General features: G+C 37.1%; 1 protein-coding gene across 2 annotated transcripts in view; it reads left to right on the forward strand.

Moving 5' to 3' along the window:
• The first annotated feature begins 1,826 nt into the window (after nucleotides 1-1,826).
• The window catches only part of rasgrf2b (Ras protein-specific guanine nucleotide-releasing factor 2b), a 71,752-nt gene continuing 55,949 nt past the window's right edge, over nucleotides 1,827-17,629 (forward strand). For both annotated transcript variants that reach the window (XM_067407244.1, XM_067407245.1), the window contains exon 1: nucleotides 1,827-2,102. In XM_067407244.1, the coding sequence (XP_067263345.1) occupies nucleotides 1,827-2,102 (276 nt within the window). The remainder of the gene's footprint in view (nucleotides 2,103-17,629) is intronic.

The following is a 17,629-nucleotide window of genomic DNA, read 5'->3' on the forward strand; positions in this document are numbered from 1 at the left end:
GCTCTGACAACGGCAGTGATGTCTCGCACATATACTTCAATGAGTGCTAGACATCACTTCCATTGTCAGAGCGCGATCAGACCTCACCAAGCGAATGCTGAACGCAGTTGGACATAGTGATGTATTAGAGGTAAAAAATGATATAAATACTGTCTGGTTTCTCGCACAAACCCATCGTTTCGTGTCTTAGGACATCAATGTGCCGTCACGAGCCGCAGGGTTTAATTTGGATTCGTCTGTGCATGTTGATTGACTCTTATAAACTGTTTGACCATTGACTCGCATTATAAGACTGACAGACGGCAACGGTTGGAGTTAAAAATCATCATTTGTGTTCTACTGAAGAAACAAAGTCACCTACATCTTGGATGCGCTGGGGGTAAGCAGATAAACATCAAATTTTCATTTTTTGGTGAACTATCCCTTTAAGGTTTTTGATAAAAAACATTCCAGGATTTTTCTCCTTATAATGGACTCAAAACAGTTGAAGGTCAAAATGACAGTCTCAGTGCAGCTTCAAAGGGCTTTAAACGATACCAGACAAGGAATAATGGTCTTATCTAGGCGAAACGATTGGTAATTTTCGAAAAAAAAATACAACTGTATATGCTTTATAAACACAAATGATCGCCGTGCATGTGTTTCCGCTTTCCGTATTCTGCAAGAAGCTTAAGCTGTATGTCCTACGCCTTCCCTATTCTACTTGCGAAAAAAAAAAGAAACCGGTGCTGCGTTTTTTTTGTTTTTGCTGGGGTTTTTTGTTGTTGTTTTTTTTTCAAATTTTATTTGAAAGTTGACTAAACCTTTAATGACATTATTTTCATTTTTAGGTGAACTAACCCTTTGAGAATATCACATGAAGGATTGGGTGAAGAATTTCCCCACATAGATTTCGCATTGTGTTCAAGTTGGTCATGCAAATTCGCCATGTCCCACAAAAAGCTACTTGGTTTGAAACTGATCTACGTGTGAGCTGTGCTTCATACATCACTTCACTTGTAATGAACAATGGACCTTTTTTGCTAACGTGACCTCACCTTTTCACACATTTGCATGGCATTTTTTTATGCAATAGTTTATGGAGTGATAAACGGCATGTATTTAATGTGCAATTTTTATTGCTGCTTGTAGTTATTATTTTATATATATATATATATATAACTACAAGCAGCAATATAAGTGTCAAGGACACTGAAATAAAAGTTCATTTAAATATAAAATGTTGCCATGGAGTGAATGAATTGTAGCTTTTCTTTTACTGCAACTTGACCTACCAGTAAAGTGCCTAATTGGGCCTTGTCAGGTGCCTGCTTTGTGTAGAGTGATGTGCGTTAGCGCGCGTCGCCCCGCCCCGTCATTAAAATCTTTGCATCGCCACGCCTCTTCATTAAGATCTGCAAGTAGTTCCGCCAGCATTTTGATCCGCCCACTCATTAAAACCTGCGCTCAGCCTCAAGGGAAAGTGAATCTCAGCGAGAGAGGGAGAGAGAGAGCGCAAGAGAGGCTGTCTCTTTAAGAGGATGCCAAAGCCGATTACATCTGAGCTCAACAGTGATTCTCTCTCACCGTCTGTCCACTACTATTGCTTATTTTGCTGTACTACATGAGCTGAACGCGTTGACTGACAGTGTTGTTCGTCAGGGTTAAAACTTTTTCAGGTCAGAATGGATTGGGCTCCGAACTCGTTTGGATGAGTCGCTTATGAGCAGCGCGCTTCAGCTCGTCAACTTTCCAGTGCGCATTTCTCCAAACATCCTAGGTGGAAAGTTAAAATAACATGGGATATGGTGACAAACAAGTGAACACACATTAAACCAAGACGGAAAATGCAGAAGAGTGTTCGGTACAATGAGGGACACGCTCTGTATCTCTCCGTTATCGCGCGTAAAGAGGGCACCAAGCGAGGGTATCTCAGCAAGAAGACCACAGAAAACAGCAAATGGCATGAGAAGTTTTTTGCACTTTATCAGAATGTTTTATTTTACTTCGACACCGACCAGAGCGCTCGACCATCAGGGATTTATCTTCTGGAAGGATGCACATGTGAACGAGTCCCTGCGCTCAAGGTGTCCACTGTTGGCAAGGACACGCTTGACAAACTGGTGAGTTAAACGTTTCTTCAACATATCAGTACGAATTATGGGGGTTTGGTGAGCACTCTAAGGTTTGAACTTACCCAAAGGAAGTCGGTTGTCTTAAAACGTATTGAAACTATATGTTAAATCTGCAATTCCAACGTTTCTTTAAAGACAAAAGTTTAATTACGAGTTACGCTCGTGAATAGAAGTCGCGTTCTCCTGATGAGGTAACCATAGCAACAGTACCTGCTTTAGAGCTTTCAGTTAAGATCTGTATCAATACAATACATATTGTGCGCCCATTATCACTTTAGGCGATATTTAAATATGTAGTAATCTCAAAATCGTTCTGTAAACGTCTTTTAGATGTTGGCGCTTCGCTTAACTGTGTCTAAAATACGTTTTTGGTTGCGCGTGAGGGACCTCCACAAATCGCGTTCTACAATGTCAGACGGAAATACCTTTTAAAATTCGTAACCCTTTAAAGTAATTGAATAATTTTCATGTTAAATATAATACTAAACTAAGAAAAATACAGGATTTGAAAGGGAATGCCCTCTTTGTATTTTGAGTAAAAGGGATCTGACGGAATTATCACTGACATCTGGAAATCCAGCGCAATGGTCAACTTGGAGGATATATTTGACCATTTCTGCAGATATTGAAGAAAAAAAGAAGCGGCAAAACGTCGACAATGTGTAAAAAATATCTAATAGATAATTATAAATGTTTTGCTTGCCATGTGAAAACCTGTTGCGTTGGACACCCCAAGTCCTCTTCTGAACATGATTCGAGCAGCGCAGAAACGTGACCATGCTATGCATTAAATTAATCAGACCATCGCATCCAGAGGACCTCTATAAAATCTATAATGTCTCTTGATGTCTTCATTATCATGTTAGAGGTAATATTCGAATTTCACATGAGGTTCTGGCAAAGAAATGTGGATGAAACATTTTTATCATGCAGAAATGTTCACCTGATTTAATGCGGTGGTCTGCCGACGACATAAAAATGTCAAATAGGCGGCTGTTGATGTCAGATATTGAAGTCGGTTAGAAACTAGAGTCTTCCCATTCAACAGGTGCAATCTGTGACCTCTACACAGAAGAAAAATATGCAAGTGTTAGTATCATCACAAGTCATGCCTAATATTCATCTGCTGATAAATTTCTCACATGCACAAATTTGCAGTTGCATTATAATCAGTTGAAAAATGAGTGGTAATTTTTCACTCATCATTTCTGTGAAAACACTATAGTGTAGGTCTCTGCTAGCTGCTGCCATAGTAGCCTATTTATCTCATGTAAAATTATTTTATTCAGACCTCAATTTTCCAACTAAAAACATATTTTCTGATTTTACTTCAAAATGTAACCCCTTTACATGTGATAAAAGGTCTTCTGTAAAAGTTGAGTCCATAGATGCAAACTCCTCACCTTTTTGAGATCAAAATAGGTCACTTGTGGGATTTGCATAGATCCAGTGAGAAAGTGTTTTTATGGGGGTGGGGGGTGTTACAAGGTTGTTTCAATAAGTACAGTACATTGTTTCCTTTACTCTTACTTTAAAACCTAATGACTTTAAAGGGGAATATTTTATGTATTTGAGGTCTTACATGTGGGAACGGTGAAGAGAGATGGCAAACAGTTTGCAGTTTAGCTCAGTATTGCCGTCTAATCAGCCAATATTGTCTTAAATATCCTGCATTACAGTTTTGGATATATACAGTATTAAAAATAAATAAAAAAATCCCTTAAAGTAACTACAAATGAGCATGTAAAGCAATTTTTTATTTTTTTTATTTTTTAAGAACATATCATGCGAAGCATGCCCCTGCCCCATGCAATGTTCTCCCTCTTACCTGGTTGAGTCTCTTGAAATGAAAATGAGAGTCTTATTCTATCAGTGTGAGTTTTGAGATAACTGGCTTTTAGCAAATAAATATGGATGTTGTTTAGCTGGCACACACAGGTCTCCCTATAGTGATTTAAATCTTGCGTACAAAAAAAGATACTGGTCAAGGACGTGACGGGGGGTCATTTTTTTGAAAATTGGAAAATGTTATTATTTTAAAAACTTGTACTAAATATAAAATGTTTGATTGTCCTTTTGACAAGTGAAAAGTGTCATTCGGTAAAACCAAAATTTTGGTTAAAAAATGTCATAAGTAGTGTTAATTGATTTATAAAAACCATGTAATCTCATTGTTAACACTTAATAAAACTTCAAAATGAATTATATCTCCATTATCGTTTTTTTTTTTTTTTTTTTTTTTTTCACTTTTAAAAACCTTATTTGTCAATGACCCATACATTAGTATGGTTGTCAATGAATGTGCAGCCAGATTGTGTATGATAACCAGCTAAACCTTGACCTCTTGGTAGAAAAACATGCTTTTTGGCTGTTACGTAAGTAAAGACTATTGGCTTTTTTTTTTTTTTTTCATTTGAGATGTCAAGGTAAGTTCATATGTCCTTAGATTGAGTCCAGTCTTTTCAGAAGTAGGCCTAATTGATTTAAAACGTTTCTTTTATCTTGTAATTTAAAGGTTTTAGCATAAATCCTCTGTAGCATCAAAAATGAACTGAATCAGATGTTTGTGTCTCAATTAATCATCTAACTCTGCTAATCCGCTGATGAGTTAATAAAAATATTTTATTGATTTCATGTTGCAGTTGCCAAATATTCATGGACACGCTTGAAGATAAAGGTCCTCTATTTGCATGTATGGTTCCATGGAGAACATTTAACATCCAGAGAGCCTTTCCATTACACTAAAGGTTCTTTATAGTGAAAAAAGGTTCTTTGGTTTATTAAAATGTTCAAGCAAAGAAAAATAGTTATTTTATGAACGGTTCACTGAAAGGTTCTTTAGTGAACCCTTTTTGACACATTTAGAGATGAAAAAGACTTAAGTAGCCTATCAGCAATCATGTATTGCTTTGAATATTATGCCTGTTCAAACAGAAATGAGATGACTTCTAATCTACAGATGTTATACAGGCCTTGTTCTCTGAATGTAGTTGATAGAGTGCATATTTGTAGCTTATCGACTCTTTCCTCTGTGAGAACACAGTTAGAAATCCTCTCTCAATCACACACCCACAGACTCCCACACGGCTGCATATAAGTATGCTCGCTCTCTCCCACAGATAACTAAAAAGACACAAAGGAATAAATGTGGGCTAGTCTATAAAGAGTACAGACAGGTGTAGAAGGTGTCGATGGGGTTACTAAAACTCCTTTGGGGAGAAAAAAGCCAGTGGAATAGAAAATGTAAACCAACCAAAAACATTTACAAATAAATGTTTTCAGCTCTGCCATAAGTGATGATCAAAATGCATTTCCCACTATTTTTTAAAAAAAATAGAAATGACTATTTTTGATGAGCAAGGAATACAGATTTTATAGAAATGTGTAGGCGGAGATTTCCAGCTGTTTATTTGAAACATAAAGCCAACACTAATGTCTCCATAGTCAATGAAAACCTTCCTGTACCTGACTGATTTTATTTGTGTATTCTTATGAAGTCCAAGACTCTTTTATAAAGCCAGATTTCCGAGGACTGGGTATTTGCCGAAATACTGTAAATAGACGCCCTTAAACTCATAAAGAGCATGGAACAATCAGACAACATCATGATTTGATTTTGGGTTTTTTGTTTTTTATGAGACCTTCTGTATTAACTGCCTTTATGAAAGATTAATTACATCAACACAGAAAGTATATGGGACAATAAAACACTTCTTAGGCTCATGAACTGCTTAGAGACATAAATTATAAATACTGTATTCCCATTAATGTCATGTCCTGGATCAATATCATAATCTTTTCATTTCTAAATAATCGATCAACTTAGAGCAACAACGAACATGCTGCATTTGTATGTATTGTATGAGGGAAGCTGATTTTTTGTTTTGTTAAAGCTGAATGTAGTGCGTGTTTTTCCGATGTTTTTAGATTGAAATGACTTTGTGCGTATAGTAGTATAAATAATACACCAGTTAGATTACAGTGGTAAAGCCTGTACTGTTGTTCTCAAGAAGGTCATATGGACCTTAATTGGTGATAATAACAATTATTTATTTTTATGTATTTTATACACTACTCCAAAACTGATTGATGTTCCTTGGACTTTGTGTGTAGTTCATTCATAACATCCATATCTGATGAGCTGACAGTTTGATGAATGAGGGGCAAAGAGATGCGTCTGTGGGGGCTGAGTGTATCATTTTCAGAAGATACTCAGGTAATAACTTCAAGGTACAGAGGGAAAGATGACAAAGTAATAATGCAAGTTTCTTGTGAGCAAAATTGATTTTTGCTTTGTTGACGTGTCTTTTGCTTGAGTTCTCTTTGTACCTTTAGCCACGAAAATTAGTCTATGATTAGTTTTCAAGACGTTCACTATTAAAAGGGTTGCACTTGCACTATTACTTCTGATTCTTTTGCCACTATAGGTAAATAACTAGAGGAAAGTACAGAAAACTGTCAAATTCTTTGTTACGAAAATGAACTAAAGTGTTAGTTCACCCAAAAATGAAAATGATGTCATTTATTACTCACCCTCATGCCATTTCACACCCGTAAGATCTTCGTTCATCTTCGGAAAAACTATTAAGATATTTTTGTTTAAATCCAATGGCTCAGTGAGGGCCTGCATAGCCAGCAATGACATTTCCTCTCTCAAGATCCATTAATGTACTAAAAGAATATTTTTGGTGCACCAAAAAAACAAAATAACGACTTATATAGTGAAAATTAGTCTATGATTAGTTTTCAAGACTTGCACTATTAAAAGGGTTAGTTCACCCCAAAATAACAATTTGTTAACTAATTTACTCAGCCATTTTTTTCTTTTGTGAAACTTAAAGGAGATGCTTAGGTGAATGCCTTGACTGTTCTTTTCCATATAATGAAAGGAATGGTGACCACACTATAAAAATCTGTGGTTCCATGAAGAACATCCATAGAAGCTTTCTATTGCACAAAAGGTTCTTCAGATTGTTACATTTAAATGTTCACTACAAGGTTCTTTGGGGAACCCAAAATGGTTCTTCTAAGGCATCACTGCAACCCTCCACTTTGGAACTGTCAAGTTAGAAAGCAATATTCTGAGTGAATAATTGCGTACCTTTTGGTCTGTTCTGTACACGAAGCTATTTTCTGTGTGTTTCAGAATGCTTGGAATACAGGGCTGGATGCATAAACTGCTCAGACTAGTCTTATTTTAGTCGTACGTTTTTTTCAAGTCCTTATTTTTTAAAGTTAGTAAGATACTCAGTTTCAAATAGTTGCTTCATCAGTACAGACCAGATTATGTACTACTCATCTTATTACATTTGTCCATTATATGACATTGCTGATGTTTTTGAAAACATCACATTGTTTACTTTCACTTAAAGATCTGTAGGTTCAGTTTTTTTATTTATCGTTTTATTCAAAAGAATTAGTCTGTTGAAGCTGTGAAATGTCTCCCCGCCTCTCTCCCATCCACCCTAGTTATTGATATTATTGTGCTTTATTATAGATGACATTGAGAAAGCTTGAAGCCGCTAAGCTTATGTCTCTAACACCAGTGATATCTCATTCATTATTGATCAATTTACATACGGAGTGTGTCCAATCTCTGTTATTATGTAGTTAGACACATTATGTGGTAGAAGTGTTTATAAAAGGCTCATTACAAATATACTCAGAGCACCACTCACCAATAAGTTTACTTTGCATGTAATCCTTATCCTACAATGTCTGTGGTTCTGCTTATCTGAAAGTAGACTTTTAGGTTGCATATGACTGGCATAATCCGACTGAGAGACTACAGCATGTAGATAATTCTTTCCAGTGGACAAATAAGCACAGGCTGAGTAGGATTGCTCTCGTAAAATGAGCAGGTAAAGGGTTATAGAAATATGAAAGAAGGGGAGAGGTGCCAGTATGAAGTCTCTGAATGTTGTCGCAGTTATGTATTTACAGAATATTGTACATATAATACTAACGCCTGGATTTAGACCTGAAACATACATTAAGCAAATACGTGAACACAAACACTTTTAGCCATGCAATCTCAAGGTTGTGCGTCATCACTGCAGTCTGACTGCATTCTCATAATGCTGTAGAAGTATGTGTTGCTCTCTCAGCGAACGTTAGTTTGATACAATAAAGTTAATGTAATTTGGCAAAATTGGCATTAATGCTTTTAAGACAAATGTAGCCCACACCCTAAATGTGTCAAATCAAGGTGTTTTACATTTTTATTAATAGACACCTGCCATTAGTTTGTTTTTCCAATTAGTGGAAATACATACGTAAGGAAATCCCACATAATTTCCCGCAGATCATTGGATGGATGTGTTGTGGAAAAGTTAAAATGGTCTGGCCTTTCCTACCGCACTGCAATTCACACTATGACCTGTTTTATTGTTTTAATCGTTCTGTTCGGGCCCAGATAGCACACAATAATATTTTTTACAGCATGACCTGATAAAATAAACACAACTGAGATAATGGGGCAGTGATCATACTTTCTATGTTGGAAAATGTTGGAGTGGAAAAGCAAGCAGGTGTTTCTGATATAGCTGATATTGTGCTCTATAATTTGCAAGGAAGGACAGAACATGTGGAATGTGACACCTGTCTTTACATTATTTTGCATTTAGTCCCAGCCTGTTTTGTCCAGACTCTTGCTAATAACAGTTTACAAAAACAGTCAACAGTATATGATAATTCTTTCTGAATAAATAACACATTTATTAAAAGCTCCAAACTCCACTGAGCGGCAAAATTATACTTATTTTACTTTATTTTAAATATAGCCTACTTCACCTTATTTTTCAATATTTAAGTAAGCTATTTCCTGTGAATCTGATTCATTTGCCACTATAGGTAAATAACTAGAAGAATATCTAAATACAGAAAACTGTAAAACTATTTATGTTACGATAATGAATTAAAGGGTTAGTTCACCTAAAAGTGAAAATAATGTCATTTATTACTCACCCTCAAGACCTTCGTTCATCTTCGGAACACAAATTAAGATATTTTTGATGAAATCTGATGACTCCGTGAGGCCTCCATAGCCAGCAATGACATTTCCTCTCTCAAGATCCATTAATGTACTAAAAACATATTTAAATCAGTTCATGTGAGTACAGTGGTTCAATATTAATATTATAAAGTTACGAGAATATTTTTGGTGTGCCCAAAAAAACAAAACAACGACTTATATAGTGATGGCCGATTTCAAAACACTGCTTCAGGAAGCTTCGGAGCGTTATGAATTAGCGTGTCGAATCAGTGATTCGGATCGCGTGTCAAACCACCAAACTGCTGAAATCACGTGACTTTGGTGCTCCGAACTGCTGATTCGACACGCTGATTCATTATGCTCCGATGCTTCCTGAAGCAGTGTTTTGAAATCGGCCATCACTATATAAGACGTTATTTGTTTTTTTTGGCACACCAAAAATGTTCTCGTCTCTTTATAATATTAATATTTTGCCACTGTACTCACATGAACTGATTTAAATATGTTTTTAGTAAATTAATGGATCTTGAGAGAGGAAATGTCATTGCTCCCTATGGAGGCCTCACTGAGCCATCGGATTTCAACTAAAATATCTTAATTTGCGTTCCGAAGATTAACAAAGGTCTTACGGGTGTGGAACGACATGAGGGTGAGTAATAAATTACACTATTTTCATTTTTGGGTAAACTAACCCTTTAAAATAATGTGATAACAAATTCTATCATTTTAAAAATGGCCACACCCACTCTTACCTTAAAAATAAGGTGGAAATCCATTTTATTCAATACTGCAAAGTGTTGATAATATAGCTTTTCCAAGTAAATAAATACATTTAAAAATCATACCATTATTTGTGTATGTAATATACTGTTTATAGAGTGTTGTCGTTAGCTTAGCCACATGCTAACACCAGACTATTGGAAAAAACTGTGTGCTTCACATGAGTGCGCAATTTGTGTATAAATAAGTGACCATTCCTGCAGTGTAGTTTCAATTCAGTCACCTCTGTGGTTTCTGCGAGGTTACAATGCTGTCTTAGAAGTTAGCTGCCTAACACGCTATAGACAGTGAGATAGCTCAATAGGTTTTGAAACAGAGCTAGTTTGAACACCTGCAAACCAGTGTTCCCTACAAAACATTCTGAATGCCAGACCACCTAATATTGATCTACTAATATATGCTGAGCCATGGCCATTGCAGTCATGATGATGAATTAGATTACACATATGCTCTCTTGACTGCAGTTATTAATAACATTAAGGAATCGCTGCTGGCCATGTCATTACCGTTCACACCCGAATGGGAATTATGTCATCCTGCTGGTGGGATGTACACAGCTGGACATGATTGGGTCGTGTTGTTGGTACAACATCATAATAAGCATAATGCCTCTGCTAAATACAAAGTGATTTTATGAAGTATCTTTGTATTATATGGTAAATATTTCTAACTGTGAATGAATAGACACAACAGTGATTTCAAGAAAGTAGTCTCAGAAAGGGGGCAAGTAAGAGAATGGTGCAAAATGTCATTTGTCTGGTTGCTTTGGTGCAGAAACTTAAAATCAGAAAGGTGACAATACACATTCCACATTCCAATATATCTATAGTGAAGCAGATGCTATTATTGAACATCTTCTGTTAATTATTCATATTAAGAGGCTATTTCCAGGTCCATGACTACCGTTCCTTTTCTTCCTAAGCATCTTGTGTAAGCTAATCCATCTTCACACAAGAGCAGATGATATCAAATTCATACACTTTTAATGTATGAAATTTATCACACCCCATGACAGTTCCTGTACTATGGCGCCTCGAGAATGATCATTATTACCATTACCATGGGAAGAATGAGATCTGACATAATGTGAATCTTTTCCAATTATACTGATGTGTTTTGGCATTAAATTACAGTTTTTTTCTCAGTGAAAGTTATTTGGTCCCTGTGTTCCTCATTACCAAAATGTCTTGTGAGGAAATCTTTCAGTTCAAGATGTTATGTTTTCACTAGATTAAGGGGAGAGATGGGGAATCGTATTCCCCAGTTTAGCTTTGATTATGGCTTCAGAAATGAGATCTAGATGGGAAGCTTTAAAATGACAGGTCCCTCCTGTTTTAGGATGTGAAGCCTGCTGTTTTGTTGACTTGTGTTATTGCTGTTCTGTTTTATTCAGGGGTTTTTTTTTTTTATTATTATTAGGAGCAATTTGTGGTGTAAATGTAAGGTTGGCACTGGTCATGTGGCAATGCTTTGAGGATGACATAAATAATTAATGTAACATCTAATGTCTTAATTATGAAAGGTTGTTTCTGCCATGAAATAAAAAAAAATACATGTAAATGGTAACTTTTTGTCTAATAATTCTGACTTTTTTCTTGCAATTTCAAGTTTAAATCTCACAATTCTGACTTTATAACTCACAGTTCAGAGTTTATATCCAACGTGATCTCATGTTTGCTCTGGGACACAAAAGGCAGTTTCTCAATATAGTCCTATGCTGTGACTGACAACAGAAGCATAAAATACACCAAAAATGGAACATTAATTCACAAAAGTAATTAATTTTATTCACGCATATTTTAAATCTTTAGAAACCATACGATTGTGTGGAACAGACCCAAATTCAAGCCTTTCTCAGCAGGCTTGGTTGCACAGAAATTATACACTTCTCCATTGAGGAAATGTTTTCACTTGTAATATTTGAGTGAGAACAAAGTAAAAATCAATCCAATCCACACATTCTCCCGCACTTATAACACTTATAACACTCTTACAGTCAGCTTACAGCTAAATTATGAGAGAGTAAGTGCTGGACATTAATCAAACAGAGATTCATGAATACTTCATCAGTTGTTCTGGTACATTTTTCCTGTGACTCCACTCCCAATCACTGCCAAGTGTTTTATTTTTAAATATTTTTTAAAATGCACTCTGAATTTTAGATATTGCTCTGTGTGGGAGCAAAATGGTGCAAAAATGTTTGTCATGGTGGAAAATACTTTATAGACAAAAATATTTTACAAATAATATATCTCTAAAAATATGCTCACATTTATGAATATAATATTAGTGCATAACAGTTATTTATGACAAGATTATTTACCAAGAATATTCATTTATTTATTTAATTAGCAGTCATTATACAAACATATTATACTACTACTGACCAGTCAGAATCAACTGTGATTGACCAATCGCTGAACTTTGTTAATATTTGAAATAATTTCCATGTATGCAATGAAAAGACGTAGTGCCTTGTTTTTACTTTATTTATTTATTTACTTTTGCTCAAAAATTGGGTTGTGAGATGTACAATTAGCGCTGCTGGTGACACTTTTCATTCTCTCTCTCTCTCTCTCTCTCTCTCTAGGAGTGGGGTTTCAATTAATATATAATATAATATAATATAATATAATATAATATAATATAATATAATATAATATAATATAATATAATATAATATAATATAATATAATATAATATAATATAATATAATATAATATAATATAATATAATATAATATAAAGGGTGTCCATAAAGGGTGTTTCAAAATAAAATAAAAGAATAAAGGATAAAAAAGCATATCTCTAAACTTAGAAATAGGGATGAAATAATGAAAAACATTACCAATAATGAACAAAATAACCAAAAAGAGAGCCTGGCAAAAGGCACATCTCTTTAACACAAATATCATGATTGAGATGAGAAATGGATGTCATAGCGGAAAGTAGTTGAATCAATTGTGATGGTTATTTTTTATTTTCATTTTTGTCATGGAACAATTCTTTGGCCTCCGGTGTATGAAAGTAAATTTGCAATTTAATGTTATTGACTGTTAAGTGTGCAGTTATACTAAGCATTGAAGAATGAGCAAAAAAGTTTTATATAAGATAGCGAAAGGGGAACAGTTCATAATTTAAATGATAAAATGGAAAGGATGCAGAGAATAGACATTACCTATTTCACTCAGTTGGGGATTCTATCACAGGGCTGCATGTTCAGAGATTGTCTAAGATTTCTACAGTTTGTGTTATTAATGTAATCTGTTGGAGAACACTAAACTAAATTAGTTCCATCTGATTTTTGTGTGGTGCAACTCCTCCTGTGGAGATCATATACACAAGGTCTGGAAGCTGGATGCTCCTACTGCCAAAACCCCGCTGAAAATAACAACTTAAACCAGACTAAGGTGTTTTCTGAACAGACAGAGGTGGAGTGACAGCAATTTCTCCTCTTGCTGAAAGTGTTTTGAAATTACTCCACTCCAGCTCCACTCTGGGTTTTCCATCTCTCACTCCTAGATTGCTCCTCGCTCATCACTCATAGAAACCACGCTTTGTGCTCGCTCAATAGCAACATTTTATATCATTAATATAATTTCAGATATTTTAAACTGTTTAAATACTGTTATTGAAAAAAAAAAAACATGTCATGCTTATTTAAACACTAATATTAGCCTTTTAATGTTACACTTGTGATGTAATATCAGAGTGTAAAAACACAGACTTGCCAGTTTTTTGAGCACTGTATGAGTTTACAATTCTTATCACCCCACATCTGTGATTTTTATGTATTTGTTAATTACAGGTCATGTGCTATGGTTGTGTGCATCACATATGACACATATTTTAATTAATTATTATTATTATTATTATTATTATTATTATTTTTAAAGATTTATTTTTGCCATTTTCGCCTTTATTGTGTCAGAACAGTAAGTTGACAGGAAGCGAAGTTGGAGAGAAATGGGGGGACGGGATCGGGAAAGGTCCATGAGCAGGGACTCTATGTATTTATAAAAAAATCTATACATATACAGTGCTCAGCGTAAATGAGTACACCCCCTTTGAAAAGTAACATTCTAAACGAAATCTCAATGAACACAAAAACAATTTCCAAAATGTAGACTGCAAATGTCTTATTTAACAAGAATTCAACCACAGGTGAGTCTAATTATTCATTACACAGGTGTCCAGCAGACAGTTGACTATAAAAGGGTGTTAAAACCCCATTTCATGCTGTCAGCAATGGCACCACATGAAAGAGAAATGTCACAAGACCTGAGAAAGAAAATAATTTCTTTATACCAGAAAGGTGAAGGCTACAAGAAGATCAGCAAAGCTTTACTTATCAGTCAGAATACTGTAGCAAAAGTGGTGCAAAAATGTAAAAAAAGATTGAACCGCACAGAGACGTCCAGGTCATCCACAGAAGTTAACACCTCAACAGGAGCATCTTCTCATGAGAAGGGTTGAAGAAAATCGGCATGCAAGTTCACTGCAGTTATCTAAAGAAGTAGAAAGCCAAACTGGGGTGACTATTTCCCGTGACACAATACAGCGTACACTGCAGAGGAATGGCATGCATGGGTGCCGTCCATGAAAGAAGGATTTCCTAAAGCCCAGGCACAACAAAGCCCGCCTAGAATTTGCCAGGGCCCATGCTCACAAAGATGAAGACTATAAACTGGATGAACTCTATATTCTGGAGTGATGAGACCAAGATAAATGTTTTTGGAACTGATGGCTTCAAAACTCTATGGCGTCGCAAAGGCGAGGAATACAAAGAAAAATGCATGGTGCCTACAGTGAAATATGGTGGTGGCTGCATGAGTGCTGTTGGTGTCGTGGAGCTGCATTTCATTGATGGCATCATGAATTCACAGATGTACTGCTCTATACTGAAAGACAAGATGCTACCATCTCTCCGTGCCCTTGGTCGTCGTGCTCTTTTCCAACATGACAATGATCCTAAACACACATCTAAGGCCACTGTTGGATTTCTGAAGAAGAACAGGGTGAATGTGATTCAGTGACTCCTGATCTGAATCTAACACTTATGGGGAATTCTGAAGAAACAAGCATCACTCTCCATCCAGCATCTCTAAAGGAGGTCATTCTTGAAAAATGGAAAAAGATAGATGTTGCAAAATGTTGTCAACTTGTTCATTCTATGCCTAGAAGACTTGGTGTTGTCATTAAAAATCATGGAGGCCATACAAAGTACTAGATGTAGTAGTTTTTGCTGTGGGATGTACTCATTTTTGCATCACTCTAATTTGAGTAAAACTGAAAAATGTGTAATCTAAGTTATATTATTAACCTTACTTTCATGTTATAAGTTAAACATATTGTAACGTAGTTCGTAAATGTGGGAAGAAGGTGGCGGGAACCGGCGAACATTCAACGTAAACTTTAATCTCAAAATAAACAAACAAAGCGAAAGTAATGCCGACAGACCCTCGTGGACGTCTGCCGGCCACACAAACATAATAAAACATAAAATAAAGTCCAGGCCTGGTCCTCTCTCGTCCTTCACTGTAGTTGCTCCTCCTTTTATGCCTCCGGAGCTCCTCCGTGAGAGACTCGAGGCCTCGCGCCATTTCCTCACGGCTATCGCCTGCCCTGCTCGTCACACATATGTTATATTAAACTTAGTCTTGTCAACATTTTGGAAATAGTTTTTGTTCATTGAGATATTGTTTAAAATGTTACTTTTCAAAGAGGGTGTAGTCATCTACGCTGAACACTGTATCTTACCTGACGATGATATAAAAATGGCCAGTCTTATAAGTTTCAGTAATTGGATTTGGATTGAATTATATTTTATAATTTTTAGGTCAGGTTAGTCAAAAACACTTGAGGAGAACTGTTGGGATCAGCAGTCAAAGACTACTGCATTCAAACAGGATTTGATTTCTCAGAGTACCATCGAGTTTGCCAAAAAACAGTAGTTCCCTTTCGAAGGGAACTTCTACTCTGCGTTTGATGATGCAATGGGGAACGTCCACGTGACCCGGTGTTTCGAAACCTCACTACCAAAAACTCCAATCCTATTGGCCAGTGACAGTCATATGGCGCGACCCGGAAGTATAAAGGCGCGCCTTTGGAAGCAGTCAGTATGCATCGTCTTTTCGGGACTGTTGTGTCGACCTCCATTTTGTATTCTTTGTCTGAAAGAATTCTTTTCCAATCCAGTATGTCTGAGAAAGGTAAGAACTTTAGGAAGTGTGCTGATCCGTGTCCGAGGTTTCTGACACCGGAAGACACACACACCCTTTGTGTTCATTGTCTGGGGGAAGAACATGTGCGGACAGTGCTTGAGGGCTGTGTTAACTGTGAGCGTTTTCCTATCAGAACGTTCCGTTCTCCGCTAGCGCTGAGGCGGAGCGAAGACTGCATTTGTGGGGTTCACAGATGGAGCTCGCTGCCAAGTTTGAGAGAGGTGTGATTGTCTCTCAGCCTCAGGCGGTGGCTGGTGAGGATGCGATCCTGGATGATGATGATGTTTTATCATTAACATTGTCAGATCCAAGAGCGAGTTTTCTTCTGGCTGCCAGCCCCCAAGAGCAGGCGATGGCAGTGGAGGAAGAAGCGAGTGAAGCAGCTTCTTTCTCCAGACCTCGCTGTTCAGCGCACCCTGAGTTACTGGAGGTTATGGAGCACGCTGCCGGCAGACTGCAGCTGTCTTGGGAGCATGAGAGGAAAGAGACCATTCGCGGCAGACTGGACGAATGTTTTCTTTCCAATCATAACCCCGTAACTCCGGTGAGCCTTCTATCCTTCCGGATCTCCATGTAGAGATCGAGAAGGCATGGAAGAGCCCATACTCTGCGAGGATTCATGCACATCAGCGGGGTAACTTTGCTGATGTGGAGGGATTATGCCAGCATGGGTATGTGACGATGCCGCCTATTGACGAGAGGTTTGCGAACTATCTCGTCACTGGCAGTGCACAGTCACTAAAAGCTCCGTCCAAACCCCTTAAGAAGATATCCACGTGGCCTGTTTTGCATCAGAGAACGGTATTTTTTGTATCCCTTCTGAGGAAGTCTTGATACACTGCTCTTCAGTGGTCTGGATGATTCAGTGGCCTCTTGTTCCTGATTTGGTTGACTCCGAGGGGCCTTCCCTTTCAGTTGACTGGTTGGTACAGTCTGGTATTCACTTCAGAAAGCCATAAAGCCATCTGTTGCTAAGATCGTTGGCCCTCCTCAGGCCTTCTTTTCTAGCCAACTGGTTGGCTAGTTGCGACCACTTTAGAGCACTCATGACCTGAGCAAACAGCCCACTTTAGGCCTGTTTTGCAGCAGGGAGTAATATCGTGTATTTCCTTTGAGGCGGATTTATACACTGCTCTTTGGTGGTCTGAATGTGGCAGCCACTTGCTGATGCCAGATGGTATACTAGGGTGGGCCTCCTTCTCGGCCTCTGGTGTAACATTTGGAGTTCACCTAGAGTACTCTTCTCGCTGTGATTGCTGAGTACTCTGAGTGGCTAGCCCCTCAGTAGACTGTAGTAAACCTTACTGTGGTTTGGTTTTCTTACTATATTGTCTCACTGAGCCTAAGGGAGATGCTAGTTGAGCTCCAGCCACCTAGATGTCTAAGGTGGATCTTGTATGCTCCTAGTAAAGGCCAATGGACTTATGCCATATGTTAAAGGTTCTAGGCCTTATAGCCCGCCTTTTTCAACATATGGTGTATGTTGATGTGTTTTTTTCACACGCTGTTGGCCACGGG

Source organism: Chanodichthys erythropterus, chromosome 13, assembly GCF_024489055.1.
Source record: "Chanodichthys erythropterus isolate Z2021 chromosome 13, ASM2448905v1, whole genome shotgun sequence".
Taxonomy (NCBI): domain Eukaryota; kingdom Metazoa; phylum Chordata; class Actinopteri; order Cypriniformes; family Xenocyprididae; genus Chanodichthys; species Chanodichthys erythropterus.